Source organism: Hyaena hyaena, unplaced genomic scaffold, assembly GCF_003009895.1.
Source record: "Hyaena hyaena isolate Hyena2069 unplaced genomic scaffold, ASM300989v1 scaffold_459, whole genome shotgun sequence".
NCBI lineage: Eukaryota > Metazoa > Chordata > Mammalia > Carnivora > Hyaenidae > Hyaena > Hyaena hyaena.
In genome coordinates this window covers 1303989-1320028 of record NW_024081093.1, presented here as the reverse complement: position 1 = coordinate 1320028, position 16040 = coordinate 1303989, and the positions used below count along the sequence as shown (strand labels likewise).

The window sequence follows — 16040 nt, the reverse complement described above, 5'->3', positions numbered from 1 at the left end:
CAAGAATCACACCGCCTGCAAGGATGGCACCTGGCATGTGCCCCGGGCCAAGTCCTTGTCCCCTACACCCACCTTTAGGTGGCCTGAAGAGAAGGGGACCTGACACGGGCTGGAGCCACCAGAGCCTGGAGGGAAGGCGTGTCCCCTGTGCCGGGGCAGCTGTGTCCCTCAGCTTGGGAGCGCCCTTTCATCCCAACCAGGAGAGGGGCCGCAGCCTCTTCAGAGGAGGGGAGACAACCCCCGGGCCTGGCAGGAGGGAAGCAGGCAGCCGGGAAGGTGCGGACGCTGCCGGAAGAGTCCGAGGTAGGGGGTGCAGCAAGCCATCCGGGGCCGCAACCGGCTGGGCGGCGAGTCCGGGCCGGGGCCACGTGGCTGCGGGCCTCGCTCGGCAACACAGGGCCCCAAATTCCTCGGTGTTCGCGGCCCTCTGGGAACCGGTCACCTGGACCTTGTCGCAGCGGACGCCCCGGTCCCGCCTCGCAGCCTGGCCCAAGAGTCTGCAGCTTGGAGGGTGCCCGCCACGAGGCTCGCGCTCACCGAGCTTTGAGAGCCACGTGAGGGGGGGGGGCCTTTCTTGTTTCCCTCCGGGAGAGAAAGAGGCAGCCTCCTGTCCCCCTGCCTCGTCACCATGGTCCCGGCGGGGGGGGCGGGGGGGGAACCTCCCCACCCACTGGCCAAGTTGCCCCTGGGCCTGACCAGGACCTGGGGCAGGGGAGCAGCCGCGTGCAGGACCAGAGCCCCGCCAGCTCCCTGGAGGCCGGCAGCGGTCGACCTCCCTCCTCCCCGAGGCTTGGGGGGCCCCCGGACAGCCGGCAGGGGCCGCAGGGATGACCCGACGCAAGGCAACGCGGTACCAAGCCCTCCCTGAGCGCCTGGCCCAGATCACGCTGCGGGCGCGCGGCCCGCAGACACGGGGCCTCCTCCGCACCGGCTAGAGCTGGGGAACCTGGCTTGGGGAAGGGAGACACCGGGCACCAAGTGTCCAGAGCACGTGGCCCCTTCCTCGTGCCCACCCCCCACCCCGGCCCGCGCGTGCGGAGGCCCAGGCAGCACGGGGACGTCCGGGGCTGCGGCCCCTCTCGGGGGACAGGGCACCGCGGCCGTCCCCCGCCCCCGACGGGCACCGAATCCTCACCTCACAGCGCCTTCACCACCAGGACGCGACGGCGGAGGGCCGAGTACCCCGGGGGCGACTCCGGTATACACACGGGCACCGGCCTCCCTCTGCGCAGCCGCCAAAGCGGGAAGGGGACCCACTTCCGCCCCCGCCCTGACGAGGCCGCTGAGCCGCCTTAAAGCAACTTCCGCCCCTCCGAGCCGCCCCGGAGCCCAAGGCCGAAGCCACCGCGGCGTTGCCAGGCACAGATGGGGTCGGCTGAATCCAGACTCGGGGGGAGGGGGGCGCGAGCTAGCGGGCCAGGCGGTCCCGGGCCTGAGGGCGCCCTGCCTGCCCCGGGCCCTGCCGGGCACCCCGCCGCCACCGCCCGCGCGCCGGCCAGGAGTAGCGCCGCGGCACCTCACCCGCAGGCAGGCCGCGGGCCGGGGTCTGCATTAACCTGGATCAACGCGGCCACGTGGCCGGCTTGCGCCCAAACCGCGTGTCCACCAGGCGGGTTGTCGCCCTGCGCGCTTTCCGCACGCACACGCTGACGGCACTGTTGGCTCGCAGACCACGGGCGTCCTGGGGGCCCCCCTGGTCCCAGCGTCCTCCCAGGCGGCGGGTCCGAGACTAGCTCTGCAGCCCCGGGACGCTTCCAACGGCTGGAATTCTTTGGGCAACGTCGTGGGAGCAGCCCTCTCGGGCCCGAATCTAATGATGTCACCTCACGAGGCGCGATAAGCTGTCCATCCAGGTCTCACCTACAGGTCTGCACCCCACCCACCCAGGACCAGGTGTGTCCCCGAACTTGTTATTTCTCAGGTGTTAGAAAGGTAACAAGATGCATAGACACGTCATGTCCAAGCTCTAGCGTGGGTTAAAGTGGAACCTTCTAGCACAAGGCCTTAACACTGCTTTGCCCAGCTCTCGGGTCCTGGAAGATCAAAGGTAATGCCCTTCTCAACTCGCCCCATCCGGGTGGGCTCCGGGGTCAGGTCCCATGGTGCGCCCTTGGGCAGGCCCCCTCAGCCTCAACGTCCCCACGGTGAGGCAGGGGCAGTGTGCCACCCACCCCTCCCTCGGCCAGGCACTATCGAAGTGACACCCACCACTCACCTGGCCACGTCCATCTCTCCCCTGACACTTCCCACCTCCAAGGACCCGCTTCCACCTCAGTCTCCAGAGCCCAGGGGAGGCTCTGGTGCCCAGAGCTGATCCACAGACCGCTCGGCCTCAGAAGTTCCCCGGGCTTGCCTGCTCCTCACAGCAGGAGCTGTGGTCTCCACTCCTTGCCTCCTCCGTGCTTTCTCTTACCCCCACGCTGCAGGGCGTCTGGACTTGTCTCTGGCCTTTACTGCTCCCGCAGGGCCTGTACTCTTGCCAAAGCCCTCCCTTATCGGTGTTGAGATCGCCTCCCCATACTTGCGGAGGACAGACCTGCAAGCCATCTCTCAGCCAGGTGCGTAACCCTCAGGGCCCAGCGCAAAGCGAAAATGCGGTATCCTTGCTCGAAGGTTGCTGAGAATTTCAAGACAACAAACTAAGAGCAGAGCATTAAGTCAAGGGGCCCACAGGCTGATGACGCGCCTCACACACTCAAGTCTCCACCTTAACGCCAGCCACTTAGCACCCTCCTTCCAGCAGGGCGCCCCAGCCTCCAGTCCCGCCAGTATTCCAGCTTAGAACTCAGCATCCTAGGGGAAGGATGAATGAGCAAAGGGGCAAAGCGGACTCTCCCTCAGCAAAGTCCCCCCGGGGCTCCTGGCATGTACAGGAGCTGGCGATCCCCATCTGCCCAGCTAATCAGTTCTCCGTCCCTGGCACTCGACTCTGATTCCCTCCCTGGACTCACCCTCCTTGGAACTCTCAGGACCCTCCCAGCAGTGAGTGCTCTGCCACACATCACCATCTCTGATCTTCCTCTGGTACCAAGTGAAATCCTCATTTCTTCCCTAAGGGAATTATGAACTCACAATGACCAAACTTCCGTTTTTTTCTCTTCCTAACTTCTCAACCTGTTAACGCTTTGCTTGCAGTGGGGTGTCCACCAATACTCCATTCTGGAGTCAGGGGTCCTCAAAAATACAGGGGCCCTAATAGGCCTGCGTTGGCAATCCTGTTAGCTCAAGGAAGGCTAAAGCCCACTTTGCCCTCTCATCTGTCCCTCCCCAGATCCCAGGGGGCCGCTGTGGGGGCAGAATGGCAGAGGGGCAGCTTGAAGTCTGGCGTGCTTCAGTGGAGTAATGTGTCACTTCAGCAGAATGCTTAGGAGGCACTGTCTCAGTGCTGGGCCACATTAGCCCTGGATCTGTCCCAACACACTTTAAAAAAGCAAGACCCCAAAGGATCTACCGATTCCAAGTAACTGTATGCCAAAATGAAAACACTTTTCCATAAATAAAAAAATCCAGCACTCAACAATGTAAAATGTGTCTAGGATGGTACTAAAACACTATCAACCTAGAATTCAATACCCAATGAAAATGTCCCTCATGAATTAAAAGTACTTTTTAGACAAGTACAGACAAAAGTGACAGAATATACTGTCAGCAGACCTTCACTGTAAGAAAATTTTAAATTCTAAAGACAGAACGAAAATACCAAAATGGGGATCTACACAAAGAAATGAAGAGTGCTGGTAATGATAAAGGTGTTGGTAAAAGAAGAGACTTTTCCCCTCACATTTCATCTCTTAAAAAGAAAACAATTCAAACCAAAAATATTTATGCATATGTAAAAATAAAATGTATGCCAACAACAACACAAAGAATAGGGAGAGGAAATGGAGTATACAATTGTAAGTGTCTTACATTCTACATGAGGTAGACCATGGGGTTTGTTTCTGTTTTTGTTTTGAGAGACGGATGATGTGTGCCAGCAGGGGAGAGGAGCAGAGGGAGAGAGAGAGAATCTTAAGCAGGTTCCACACTCAGCATGGAGCCCGACATGGGGCTCGAAATCAAGAATTGGATGCTCAACCAACTGAGCCACCAGGTGCCCCTAGATTGTAGTTTTATACATGGATATATATATATGGTACTAAATATATATATATACACACACACATTTACACATATATATACATATATATCTATATATATTCCTATAGTAACCACTAAAAAATTAAAGAGGCACAACCAATAAGCCAGTAAAGGTGCTCAGTGAAACAAAAAGGAGAGAGTAAAAGAGTAGAAAAGAAACAAGAGACAGAGAAGACATACTGAACACCAGAAAGATGGTAGATTTAAACTCAACCATGTTGATAATTATGCTAAATGTAATTGATCTAAAACACTCCAAATAAAAGGCAAAGATTTGCAGACTGCATAAAAAATAAGACCCCCACTGTATGCTTGCTGTCTATAAAGAACAACAAAAAAATCCAAAAACAAAATAACTCTAGCTTAGATATAAAGACACGGGTTAAAGGTAAAAAGATGGAAAAGTAAAAAGATGGAAAAAGATATAGTCCTACAAATCAAAGAAAACAGAGTGGCTTTATCGCACAAAGTAGATTTCATGACAAAGAATAATTACCAGAGATAAAGAGGAACATTTCATAATGATGAAAAAAGATCACTTTGTCAGGAGGACCTAACAATCTTAAATGTGCATGTACCTGACAACAAAGCTTCAAATTTCATGAAGTAAGGAGGACAGAACTAAAAGGAGAAATAGCAAATCCAAAATTACAGATCTCAGTACTCCTTCCTCACTAAGTGATAGGAGAGAGAAAATCAGTAAGTATACTGAAAACTCGAATCAACATTAGGAAGCAACCTGAGCTGACTGATACACATAGAACACTTTACTTACAGCCGTACTTTTCCAACACTCACAAAAACACTCACCAAAGAAAGCCATTAGCCAAGCCACAAAAAGACTTCTGGTAAGCTTAAAAAGATTTAAATTATACAAAGCATAATTTCTGACCAAAACAGAACTGCACTAGAAATCGGTAACAGAAACTTACGTGGAGAATCTCTAAATATTTGGAAATTAAGTACCTTTCAAAATATAACATGAGTTAGCTTTTAAAAGGGTCACTCACACAAAAGACCCTGAATTGCAAAAGTAATGTTGTAAAAGAAAACCAAAGCAGGAGGCATCACAATTCCAGACTTTAATCTCTACTACAAAGCTGTAATCATCAAGACGGTATGGTATTGACACAGAAACAGACACATAGACTAATGGAATAGAATAGAGAACCCAGAAATGGACCCACACATGTATGGCCAATTAATCTTTGACAAAGCAGGAAAGAGTATCCAATGGAAAAAAAAGACACTCTCTTTAGCAAATGGTGCTGGGAGAACTAGACAGCAACATGCAGAAGAATGAACTTGGACCACTTTCTTACACGACACAAAAATAAACTCAAAAATGGATGAAGGACCTGAATGTGAGACAGGAAACCATCAAAAACCCTAGAGGAGAAAACAGGCAACAACCTCTTTGACCTCAGCCACAGCAATTTCTTACTCGACATGTCTCCAAAGGCAAGGGAAATAAAAGTAAAAACGAGCTATTGGGACCCCATCAAGATAAAAAAAACTTCTGCACAGCAAAGGAAACAGTAAACAAAACCTAAAGGCAACCGACAGAATGGGAGAAGATATTTGCAAATGACATATTGGATAAAGGGTTAATATCCAGAATTTAGCAAACCCAACACCCAAAAAACAAATAATCCAGTGAAAAAATAGTCAGAAGACATGAACAGACACTTTTCCAAAGAAGACATCCAGATGGCCAACAGACACATGGAAAGATGCTCAACATCACTCATCATCAGGGAGATACCAATCAAAACCACACTGAGATATCACCTCAGAGTGGCTACAATTAACAACTCAGTAAACAACAGATGTTGGTGAGGATGTGGAGAAATGAGAACCCTCTTGCACTATTGGTGGGAATGCAAACTGGTGCAGCCCCTCTGGAAAACAGTATGGAGTTTCCTCAAAAATTAAAAATAGAACTACCCCACATCCCAGCAATAGCTCTGCTAGGAATTTAGCCAAAGGATACAGGGGTACACGTACCCCAATGTTTATAGCAGCGATTTCAACAATAGCCAAATTATGAAAAGAGCCCAAATGTCCATCACTGATGAATGGATAAAGAAAACCCGGTTTATATATATAATGGAATACTACTTGACAACGAGAATGAATGAAATCTTGCCGTTTGCAACAGCATGGATGGATCGGCGGGGGAGGGAGGAGGGGGGTAATATGCTGAGTGAAATCAGTCAGAGAAAGACATATCATATGTTTTCACTCCTATGTGGAATTTGAGAAACTTAACAGAAGACCATGGGGGAAGGGAAGAGAAGGGAAAACACGGTTTCAAACACAGAGGGAGGGAGGCAAACCATGAGACTCTTAAACACAGAGAACAAACCAAGGGTCGATGAGGGTGGGGTGTAGGGGAGAGGGGAAAGTGGGTGATGGGCATTGAAGAGGACACTTGTTGGGATGAGCACTGGGTGTTGTATGGAAGCGATGAATCATAGGAATCTATTTCTGAAGCCAAGAGTACATAGTATACACTGTATGTTAGCTAACTTGACAATAAATTATATTTAAAGAAAACAAAAAAATAAACAAAAGGATCAGTTACACTGCTGAATGGAGAACAGACAAGAGAAAGGGAAGGGTAAAAGCAGCAAGATGCTCCAGGAGTTCACAGTTGTCCATTTGAGTGAGGCTGGTGTCACAGGCTAGAGTGTTCACAGTGAAGGCACTGAGAAGGGGTCAATTTTTGTGTTTTATGGTCTTTTTTTTTTAATGTTTTATTTATTTTTGAAAGAGAGAACACAAGCAGGGGAGGGGCAGAGAGAGAGGGACACACAGAATCCAAAGAAGGCTCCAGGCCTTCTTGTTGTCAGCAACAGAGCCTGACGTGGTGCTTGAACTCACAAACTGTGAGATCATGACCTGAGCCAAAGTTGGACGCTTAACAGACTGAGTCACCCAGGCGCTCCAAGAAGGGGTCAGTTTTTGAATGGTGCATAAGATTTGCTGTTGGGGGCCACCTGGGTGCTTAGTCATTTGAGCATCTGACTCTTGATTTCAGCTCAGGTCATGCTTCCAGGGTCATGGGATCAAGCCACACTCAGTGTGGGGCCTGCTTGGGATTCTCTCCTCTTTCTCTCTCTCTCTTTCCCTCTCTCTCTCTCTCTCTCTCTCTCTCTCCCCCTCTCCCCCCACCCCCCACCACTCCCCCACCCCACCCAGTTTGTGCACGGTTGCTCTCACCATAAAAAAAAAAAAAGGTTAGCTGACAGATTGGATACTGGAATGACAGAGGGAAGGACGATACCAAGATTCTCATGCAACAAGGTTGAGAGCAGCCACTTAGGACATGGGAAGCATTAGGAGGGTAAGGATTTGAGGGAAAGGTTGTTAAGTTTTGAACATATAAAAACTAAGGTGCTTATTAGACACACCCACATAGCTGAGTCAAATAGGTTGTTGGAATCTGGTGTTCCTAGGAGGTGGGCTAAAAATATTTTGGGTTCTATCAGCATGTAAACTGAATGGGATGGCCGAGAGACTAAGTGTAGAGAAGGATCCAGAAATGAACCTTGCAGTACTCCAAGTTCAGAGTTTGGGAGAAAGAGGAGTCAGGAGGATGAAAAGCAGTGAGGTGAAAGCGGGCCCCAGAATGACGGGAGGTTTCCAGGGAAGGCTGACCAACTCCTCACACGCTGCCGTGGGCTTGAAGCAGGCCCCTGGGGCTCTGGCGGCGGGGCCTGAGCTATGGCGGAGCGCTGACGGGAAGAGGAAGTGCACACGGGTACAGATTTCTTTCGGGGTTTATGGTAATGGCTGCACAGCTCTACACTAAAACCACTGACCTGTACAACTGGTGAACTGTGTGGTATGTGGTTTGTGTCTCAAAGCCGTCTTTAAAAACTGACCACTGGGTTTTAGCACACAAAGGTCACTGCTGACCTTGAGCAGGGAAGTCACCGTGGGACAACAGCAGCAAGAGCCTGACTGGAAGGACCCAAAGAGTAAAGAGGAGAGAGGACAACAAAGACATCTTTTAAAGATCGGGGAATAAAGTCAAGTTTGATTTCTGTACCCTTAGGAATGATCTAGCAGAGAAGCAAAGATTGATGGTGCAAGAGAAAGAAGAGCATGATGGGTAGTCGTCACGCTGCCTCACACCTGTACAGCCCCAAGGGTGAGTGAAGGAACTGACGCTGGAATCCCCCACCGGGAGAAGGGCAGGGGACGTGGACAGGGGTGGAGGAAGGAGGGGAGAAGTGGGAGCCCGCGGCACTCGGCGTCACTTCATTCCATCAGCAGGGAGCACAGAGGCCGGCCAGCGAGGAAAGCGATGAGCCAGCGGAGCAAAGCACAAGTAACAGGCAGTCCTGGAGCCTGCTGGTCAGCAGTTCAAAGCAAGAACAGTCTCGGTTCCATTTTTTTAGGCGCACCAGGCAGCACAGGTGTACAGCGTGTGGGAAGCCGGGTCATGAGAAGAAACGGAAACACGGGACTCGGTTTATATTGCTGAACACCAATATGCCACTTTATTATTTGGATTGTTTTTTCCCATTTGTCACATACCTGTCAATGTTTACACAATGAGGAAAATCAACCAGCAGTGGAGGCAACTGACCAAATCGGCTGATAAATCTGTACCCTCTTAACACGCATCAGTTCTTACTTGGTAGGGACATCTTTACTTTGATTCAGTCTCACAGCTACTCTTAAAATCGGTGTCAAGATTGTCACATCTTTAAATACAGATAGAATTGCCAGAAGTACATAATTTTATATATATATATGTATATATATATAATATATGTACACACACATACAGAAAAATACAAGACTAATTGTTTTTCCACAATATTTAATTTACACACTACTATAACTCTATGCAACTTCTGAAGACAGGTTAAGGGGTACAAGAAACTGTTTAGAGCTAGTAAATAGTTTGGTCCAATATTATCTTAACGTAATGGTTATCTGCTCCCTCCCTTTTATGTGACGACATACTACGACATACAACACATGCACAATCATTCACTTATGAACAAATGAGAAAGACGCCACTCAGACTAACCTCTGTACACCCAGAGGGGCACCCAAGCACACACGACTAATAAGGCTCTATAATACAGCTGTGCGGCATCACCGGTCAACACTGCTGCTCCTAAAGTGAGCACCATATATACATCGGAATATAAAAAACCATTGGAGACCAAACACATACAGGTTAGTTAAAAGGTGCCATTCCAAGGCTATACACAATCACGGGAAAAAGTATGTACATTACTTGGAAAACAGCTGCAACAAAGAGTTTATTGCCAATGCCCTTTAGAAACTTCTCTCCTACGTTTAATACAGATGTTACGCTCACTATCTATGTGAACCACACATCTTGTTTCTGGCCCTTTATAAGATCCCTGCTCAAGAATTTCAAGCAAATATGTTCTATGGCTTCACCCACACATCTTTTCTGGTAGCTTTCAATTATAAATATCACAATGAACTAGAGCTGTAGCTTAAAACATATGTAGCCTAGGTCTAGAAAGTAAAATAAGTATTTTCAGTATCATCTTTACTTAGTTTAGTAAGTATACTATGAAATCCCGAGTGCGGACTAAACTATATGCGTCGTGAGTAGCAGAGTCAGCGTGTACTTGGAGGAGCTGTGACCAATGGAATGCAGTCCTTTGGTGCTCTGCCCACTCTACGGACAAAGTGACTGTCACTTCAGAGACACGAAGGGAAGCTGAGTGTGGGAAGGCCCCCGGCCCAGCCACATCCTATCACCGATGTGGATAAGCACTGCTTTGAAGACCCCTGGGGCACAGCATGAAACCGTGGCATCTGGCCCCTTTCAAAATCAGCAATCTGCAATATACTGCGCCTTACGAGATAAAATGCCACGAAAGATGATTATCTGGTCAAGAGTAGTCTTTGTACAGGAATAGTTTAAAGCAAGAGTTCTTTGATTATTGTTTTGGCAGGAAGGCAAAGTGAAAAACATTTCCAGAAAAAAAAAGAAGAAAGAAAAAAGAACACAAAAACAACAGACAAAGCAGGCTTTGTGCATTTTGTTTGCTGTATGTGTGAATTTTACTCTTTTGTATGTGTATCTTTTGATCAGCCAATTTTCATAGCTCACTGGAGAGCTAGAGGATACAGAAGAACGGAAAGAACAGAAGAGACAACCTAACTACCAAACTCCTCTAAAAATCACATCCCAATATATATTTTTTTAATTTATAGGCTTTTGACTTTGCCAACCTCTGTGTGCACCTTTGCTTCCATATTAGGCCCTATAGTCTCTTCTACCTACATGGTTTTAAAGGAAACCCTAGGATGTGCCCTACAGGAAGGAATTTACACCGAGCATCTTTTTGTTCTGTTAGACAGACACACACTCCATAAGTAGAGTTAAGACACCGTCAGTTCACTTCGTCACGTTATAAAATAAGATTGTCTGCTTGTAATTTACCACTACGGGGGAAGCTGCCTTATAAATCTAAGTTCTTTACCTCACCTAGTACAAAACAAGAAAATCTTTTTCAGTTTTAAGAGCCCAAACTTGTTTTCACACTAGAGCTTAAGACAAACAGGTGTGGGGGTGTTGAACTCACGGTTTTACGGTTCTCGGTGCAGGTGCTCGCTGCACTCTGCCCGCTCGGGCTGGGGGGGCGGGGCACGTACGCGCTCGCAGGCTCCAGGCCCGACGGCAACACAACGTTATTGCTTTGGTTCTGTCTCGGACACCACGGAGTTTCCGTTACCACAGAAGGTCAGGACGGGAATTTAGGTTTTTCACAAGGGAAACAAAAACATTTTTTTTCTCTCTAGATTAAGTGCAGAACATCCCATTTCTAAGTGCTCCATTTATATTAGGTTCCAAATATACATTTTAATTTACTCCTGATCATCCACATTAAAATTATAAACGTAAAAATGACACAAGAGCCTTTCCGGCCGGAAAAGAAAAGCAGTGTCTAGCAGCATGCACAAGGACCATGCATTGTCACGTCGGCAGGCGAACAAACGGAAAGGTAATAAATAACTGCTCCGAACGCCCACTCGAAACGAGGAAAACCGAGGAGGGGCCAGTGAGGCGAGCCGGTGGGGCCCGCGCTGAGCTGAGCAGGCGGGGTGCCGGGCCGCGGCGCCGCCGTCAGATGACGTGGCAGCAGCTGGCCTGGCTGGAGGCGCACAGCAGCCCGTCCTTAGGGTTCCGCTGGATGTTCACAGAGATGGTCTTTTCACACAGAGGTAGCTGCAGCACGTTATTTTTCAGGTTCTGGCTCTTTATCCGTTCTAGCTCCGCGGCGCCGCCTGCCACGTGGTCAGAGAAGAACTTGATGCCGCCCGCGCCCGGCGCCGGCCCCGCGCCCCCCGCGGAGCTGATGCACATCTTCCACGTGGACTTCTCCTGCACCTTCACGCTGGAGAACGGCAGGCCGCCCTGCGGGTCGAGAATGTACTTGGCGCCGCCGTGCAGCTGCGAGCCCAGGCACAGGCTCATGAGTTTGAGGCTCTGGACCAGCTCCCCGGGGCCGGGCCCGGCACAGCGGCGCGTGCTGCCCGACGTGCCCGTGGGCTTGCCCCCCGAGCCGCCCGCCGGGCTGCCTCCGCCCGCGCTGCTCTCGCTCGGGCTGGCCTTGTCCGCGCCCCCGCTGCCGTTGCTCGGCTTGCTCTGGCCCCCGCCGTCGCCCTCGCTCCCGGGGGGCCCCTCGCCGCTATCCCGCCGGTGCCAGGAGTAGGTGAAGCCGCTGTCTTTGTCCAGCCGCCGGCGGCTCTCGGAGTCGTCGTCGCTGGTCTCTGAGCTGCTGCAGCTGGAGCCGCGGCCCTGGCTTTTCCTGCGGTGGTAGCGCTTGTGCACGGTGCCCGGGGAGGCGATGTTCATCTTCAGCCGGCTCAGCTTGGGAGGCAGGTTCTCATCCATGTCGAACTCGTCGTCGGACTCCCCCTCCTCGAAGATCTGGTTGAGGACGGGAGCGCTCTTCCTCGACGTCAGCCGGTTGGTGACCGAGGGCTTCCGGCGCAGCACCACCTGCGTCGAGAGGGACATGGGCTTCTTGTCCTCCTCATCTTCCTCTTCGTCCTCCTCCACTCGGAACAGGCACTTGCGCCCGCCGGCCGTGGGCTTCAAGCCTGCGGGGGACACGGTGGACAGCGCAGGCCCAGCCAACTCGGGGAGGTCGTCTTTCTTGGCCGAGTCACACAAGCCTTTGCTCCTGTGGCCATTGAGGACACCGTCCGCAGCCCGAGCAGGAGACTGAGGGACGGTGGCGTGGGACAGAGGAGTGGCCGTGAGATCGTCCTCGAGGTCCTGGGGCACGTCGATCTTGGTTGGCCACGACTGCCTATGTAACAGATGGGAAGAAGAGAGCCATGTAGTAACATGCAGACTTTGCTAAAAACTACATCACAGAACACTTACTGGGGCAAAATCCACGAACTAAAAAAATAAAGAAAGAAAAAAGAAAAGGGAAAAAAACCCCAGCAGCCTTGCAAACCCATTCGACATCCTCTAAAGATCAGCAGTGGCACCAGAAGGGCAACGTGCTTCCGAAACATGGTTCGGTCTGTGGCTTGCTGGCCAAATGAAAACTTCATCAGAGCTGTCGGAAAAGAGCTACCCCATCTGCCCATACAAATCTTACATCACAAGAAAGCAGTTTTAAACAGCACAGGGAGGTCACCAAAGCAAAACTCAAAACACCACACGTTTTGTTCCTTTGGGTCTTGGATCACACAACCTTTGAGGTCTATGGTTCACTAATAAAATTCACCTGAAAAAATAAAATACAATTCACCTGAAATTCCCAGTCGTCCAGACAGGACAGGATGGTGTCAAAGTGGAAATAGCTCAATGGATTAAACATGAGGGCAGTGCAAAGAAAAGTCAACGTACGGTGGCAGGCACACATCTCAACTTCATCAATTAAAAAACACACTAGGCTAAATATAAATGCACGTTTTTAAAATTTTAATGTTTATTTTTGAGAGAGTGCGAAGAAGCAGGGGGAGGGGCAGAGAGACAGAGGAGACACAGAATCCGAAGTGGGTTCCAGGGTCTGAGCTGTCAGCACACAGCGGGACTTGGGGTTCAAACCCAAGAGCCATGAGATCATGACGTGAGCCAAAGTCGGACGCTTAACTGACTGAGCCACCAAGGGACCCCTAAATGCATGTATTTTTAGATGTCCACACAAGCATCATGGGCAGCAAATCCACAATTATTTAAACTTCAGTTTTATTCCGCAATCTAGAGTCACCTAAGGAACAAGAACACTGCTTGGCAGCCAAAGAAAAAGACTTTTGAAAACGAGGTGTCTAGCCTATTTTGAAATTTTCAACCGTCCTCTCTGCCTGTGGTAATAGTAGATGCCAGAGAGATTTAAAATAGCCCCTTCCTCACTATGACACTTTTCGTTTTGCACCAATTATGTTATCCTACAAATAAAACCCAATGAAATCTAGAGTTCTAAAAAAAGCCTCCTAGGAATTTATGACAGACACCTCTCCCCCAGCACAGAGCCAATGGTAGTCACTGCTTGGTAGTGTATAAGAGCTGAGTGTTGCATAATGTCTTTGAGGTCACTAAATGCCTCTGGACAAGTCATCTGTCCCCCACCAACACAGATGCACAAAGCCCTGGCGACCCCGGAAGCTCTGGGGAACCACATACAACCTTCCTGGAAAAGCAGCCCCGCCTCTCGTGCTAGAAAAAGCTGGGGAGCCCTGGGGAGCCCTGGGCTGGGAGGCCAGGTGCCCACGGTGTCCGAGCCACAGAGCGGCAGCCGGCGCAGTCCAGGACGTGGGGGCCCACACGTGGCGGAGGCTCTTCTTGCCCCACCTCCCAACCCCCCTGAAAAGAAAAGCTAATCCTGTTCTCAGAACCCGTGCCCACAAACAGGATGGGTGGGTGCTGCCACTGAGGCCATTCCCCCACGGGCCACAGCCGAACTATCCACTTTTACAGGAGTAAATCACACTGCCAAACCGCTCACATGAACGGAGCACACATCTGAGCTCGAGGCTGTGCGAAACTAGGGAAAGTGTCTTTATTGCCACAACGTGGGGAGCAGATCGCGGCTTACCAAGAGAGGAAAGCCTGCCAGACAAGGATTACAAAGGAGTCCCGGGCACAGCACGGCTCCCTGCCTGGGTGCCCGCTAGAGCCCGCGCCGGCTGAGCGCCTGACGGGGTCCGTGCCCCTGGTCCCCCCACAGCTCCTCATGGCAGGGGCATCTTCCCTCTTCACAGACGGAGAGCTGAGAACACAGTGAGAAACCTATCCCACGTCATGCAGGCTTGTGAGCGGTGACATGTGGGTTGGTTTCACGGTTACTACACCCCCCAAGGCAACCTAGAAGGTTCCGGATGGCTGCTGCGGAACAGACAGACCTCCGTGGTCTGGCCTCAGTGATTCTCCTTACTTCCAGGTCGCTGTGAAGATGCTGGCAGCGAGCCCTCCGGTGCCAAAGCCCTCTTCTGCCGCACAGCCCGCACCACACAAAGAAGGTGCTCTCTCTGCGGCTGGGGCTCCCTGGATCCTGACTCAGGGCCCTGCCCCCAGGCCATGTTGACCTGAAGGCATGTCCGGCAGCAGAATCCAGCTGGGCCCAGGGTTCTGATGATAAAGTCACAGTGACCATAAAAAGAAAGGAAGCAGAGGTGCCACCTGGCCTGGGACCGGGGGGCGGCGAGGCCCCCACAGGACCCCCACTCCAGCAGGCCCAGAAAGATGAAAGGAAAAGCTGAGGGAAGGTTCTGGTATTTCTTTATAGCCTCTGTCAGCTCTGAACTTTTATAATAAAGTAAAACCAACTTAACTCATTTACCTATGTGATCAGCTTTAGAATGAGTTCTGATCGGTCTCTCTGAAACAGCTCAAATCCAAATATTCCATTCTCCAAGGCTGGGGTGACTCCGACTCGATGGCCCGATGTGCAGTGGCCCTGCTCTTTCCCATCAGGGGGCTCAGGCCAAGGACCAGGATGACCTCACCACTCAAAGTCGTTCACGTCCCAGAGTCCCGGGCTTCCCGGGACCCGGTCCTCTTCCAAGCAGACACCACCCAGCATGCCTCGGTCTTATTACAGAAGGCTCCATCCAGGAAATAAATGAAGTTACTAAGACCACTTTCCAGCTCTAGATTTCTAAATCTTTATTCTCTGGCCGCCCAGGGACATTTCTTTCTCTCTTCTCTCCATCCCAAGTAACAACCTACCCACAGCAAGGTGACTGCAAGCAATTTAAATCTGACAGCTTTCTGCCTATTTTAAATAATAATTATTACTTAATATTCACACATACATATTCCTATGTGGATGTAAGAGCAGAGAATTATTGAGAATTGGGAGCATCCTTCTGTTTTTGAATCACTACCCTTCCACGGATTTCTTTATCTGAAGAGGAAAAGATAAATTATATATAACTTTCATGTGGTGATGTCCAAAAGTAACCCTCTCCATGCTTTTATTTTAAATAGAAAACAAAATGGCAGAAGAAAAAGCAAGGTGGGAAGGAGGGGGTGGGAAGGGAAGAGGAAGGGGAAGAAAGGGAAGAGGAGAAAACATGGAGGAGAGCACATTCACAACTTCACCAGAGACAACAGTGGTGCTAAAATATTCGTAACAGCGACAGCAAACACGTGAAGCCCCTCCAGGAGGCAGACAGTATTATCACGCCCATTTCACAGACCAGGAAGCTGGGTCAGAAAGAAACGTTAGGTGACCTCCCAAGGTCAGGCAGCCAATAAATCAACTAGCTGATCTAATGACTGAAATCCTGAGATAACATAATGGCACAGAAATGCCCTTCATGTTCTTAAATACTAGTTCAAAACATGGAGGGAAAATTGGACCTTGTTCCTGGAATGGAAAATTAAAGAAAATAACACATTAATACATATCAGATCTGGAAGAGTT

The 16040-nt window shown here is 50.3% G+C and overlaps 1 protein-coding gene and 1 long non-coding RNA gene across 4 annotated transcripts in view; one reads left to right on the top strand and one right to left on the bottom strand.

Annotated features, from left to right (window-relative positions):
- The first annotated feature begins 1554 nt into the window (after positions 1 to 1554).
- LOC120246262 lies at positions 1555 to 3505 on the top strand. 2 transcript variants are annotated; one of them, XR_005531992.1, is made up of 3 exons: positions 1555 to 1893; positions 2427 to 2558; positions 3272 to 3505. It is a non-coding gene; the product is annotated as an uncharacterized LOC120246262 (long non-coding RNA). The 2 variants fall into 2 exon arrangements; XR_005531993.1 differs by lacking the exon at positions 1555 to 1893 and adding an exon at positions 1980 to 2047.
- Positions 3506 to 8628: 5123 nt separating this feature from the next.
- Positions 8629 to 16040, bottom strand: part of SNRK (SNF related kinase) — a 58227-nt gene continuing 50815 nt past the window's right edge. For both annotated transcript variants that reach the window (XM_039253734.1, XM_039253733.1), the window contains one exon: positions 8629 to 12467. In XM_039253734.1, the coding sequence (XP_039109665.1) occupies positions 11276 to 12467 (1192 nt within the window). In that variant the 3' untranslated portion in view covers positions 8629 to 11275. The remainder of the gene's footprint in view (positions 12468 to 16040) is intronic.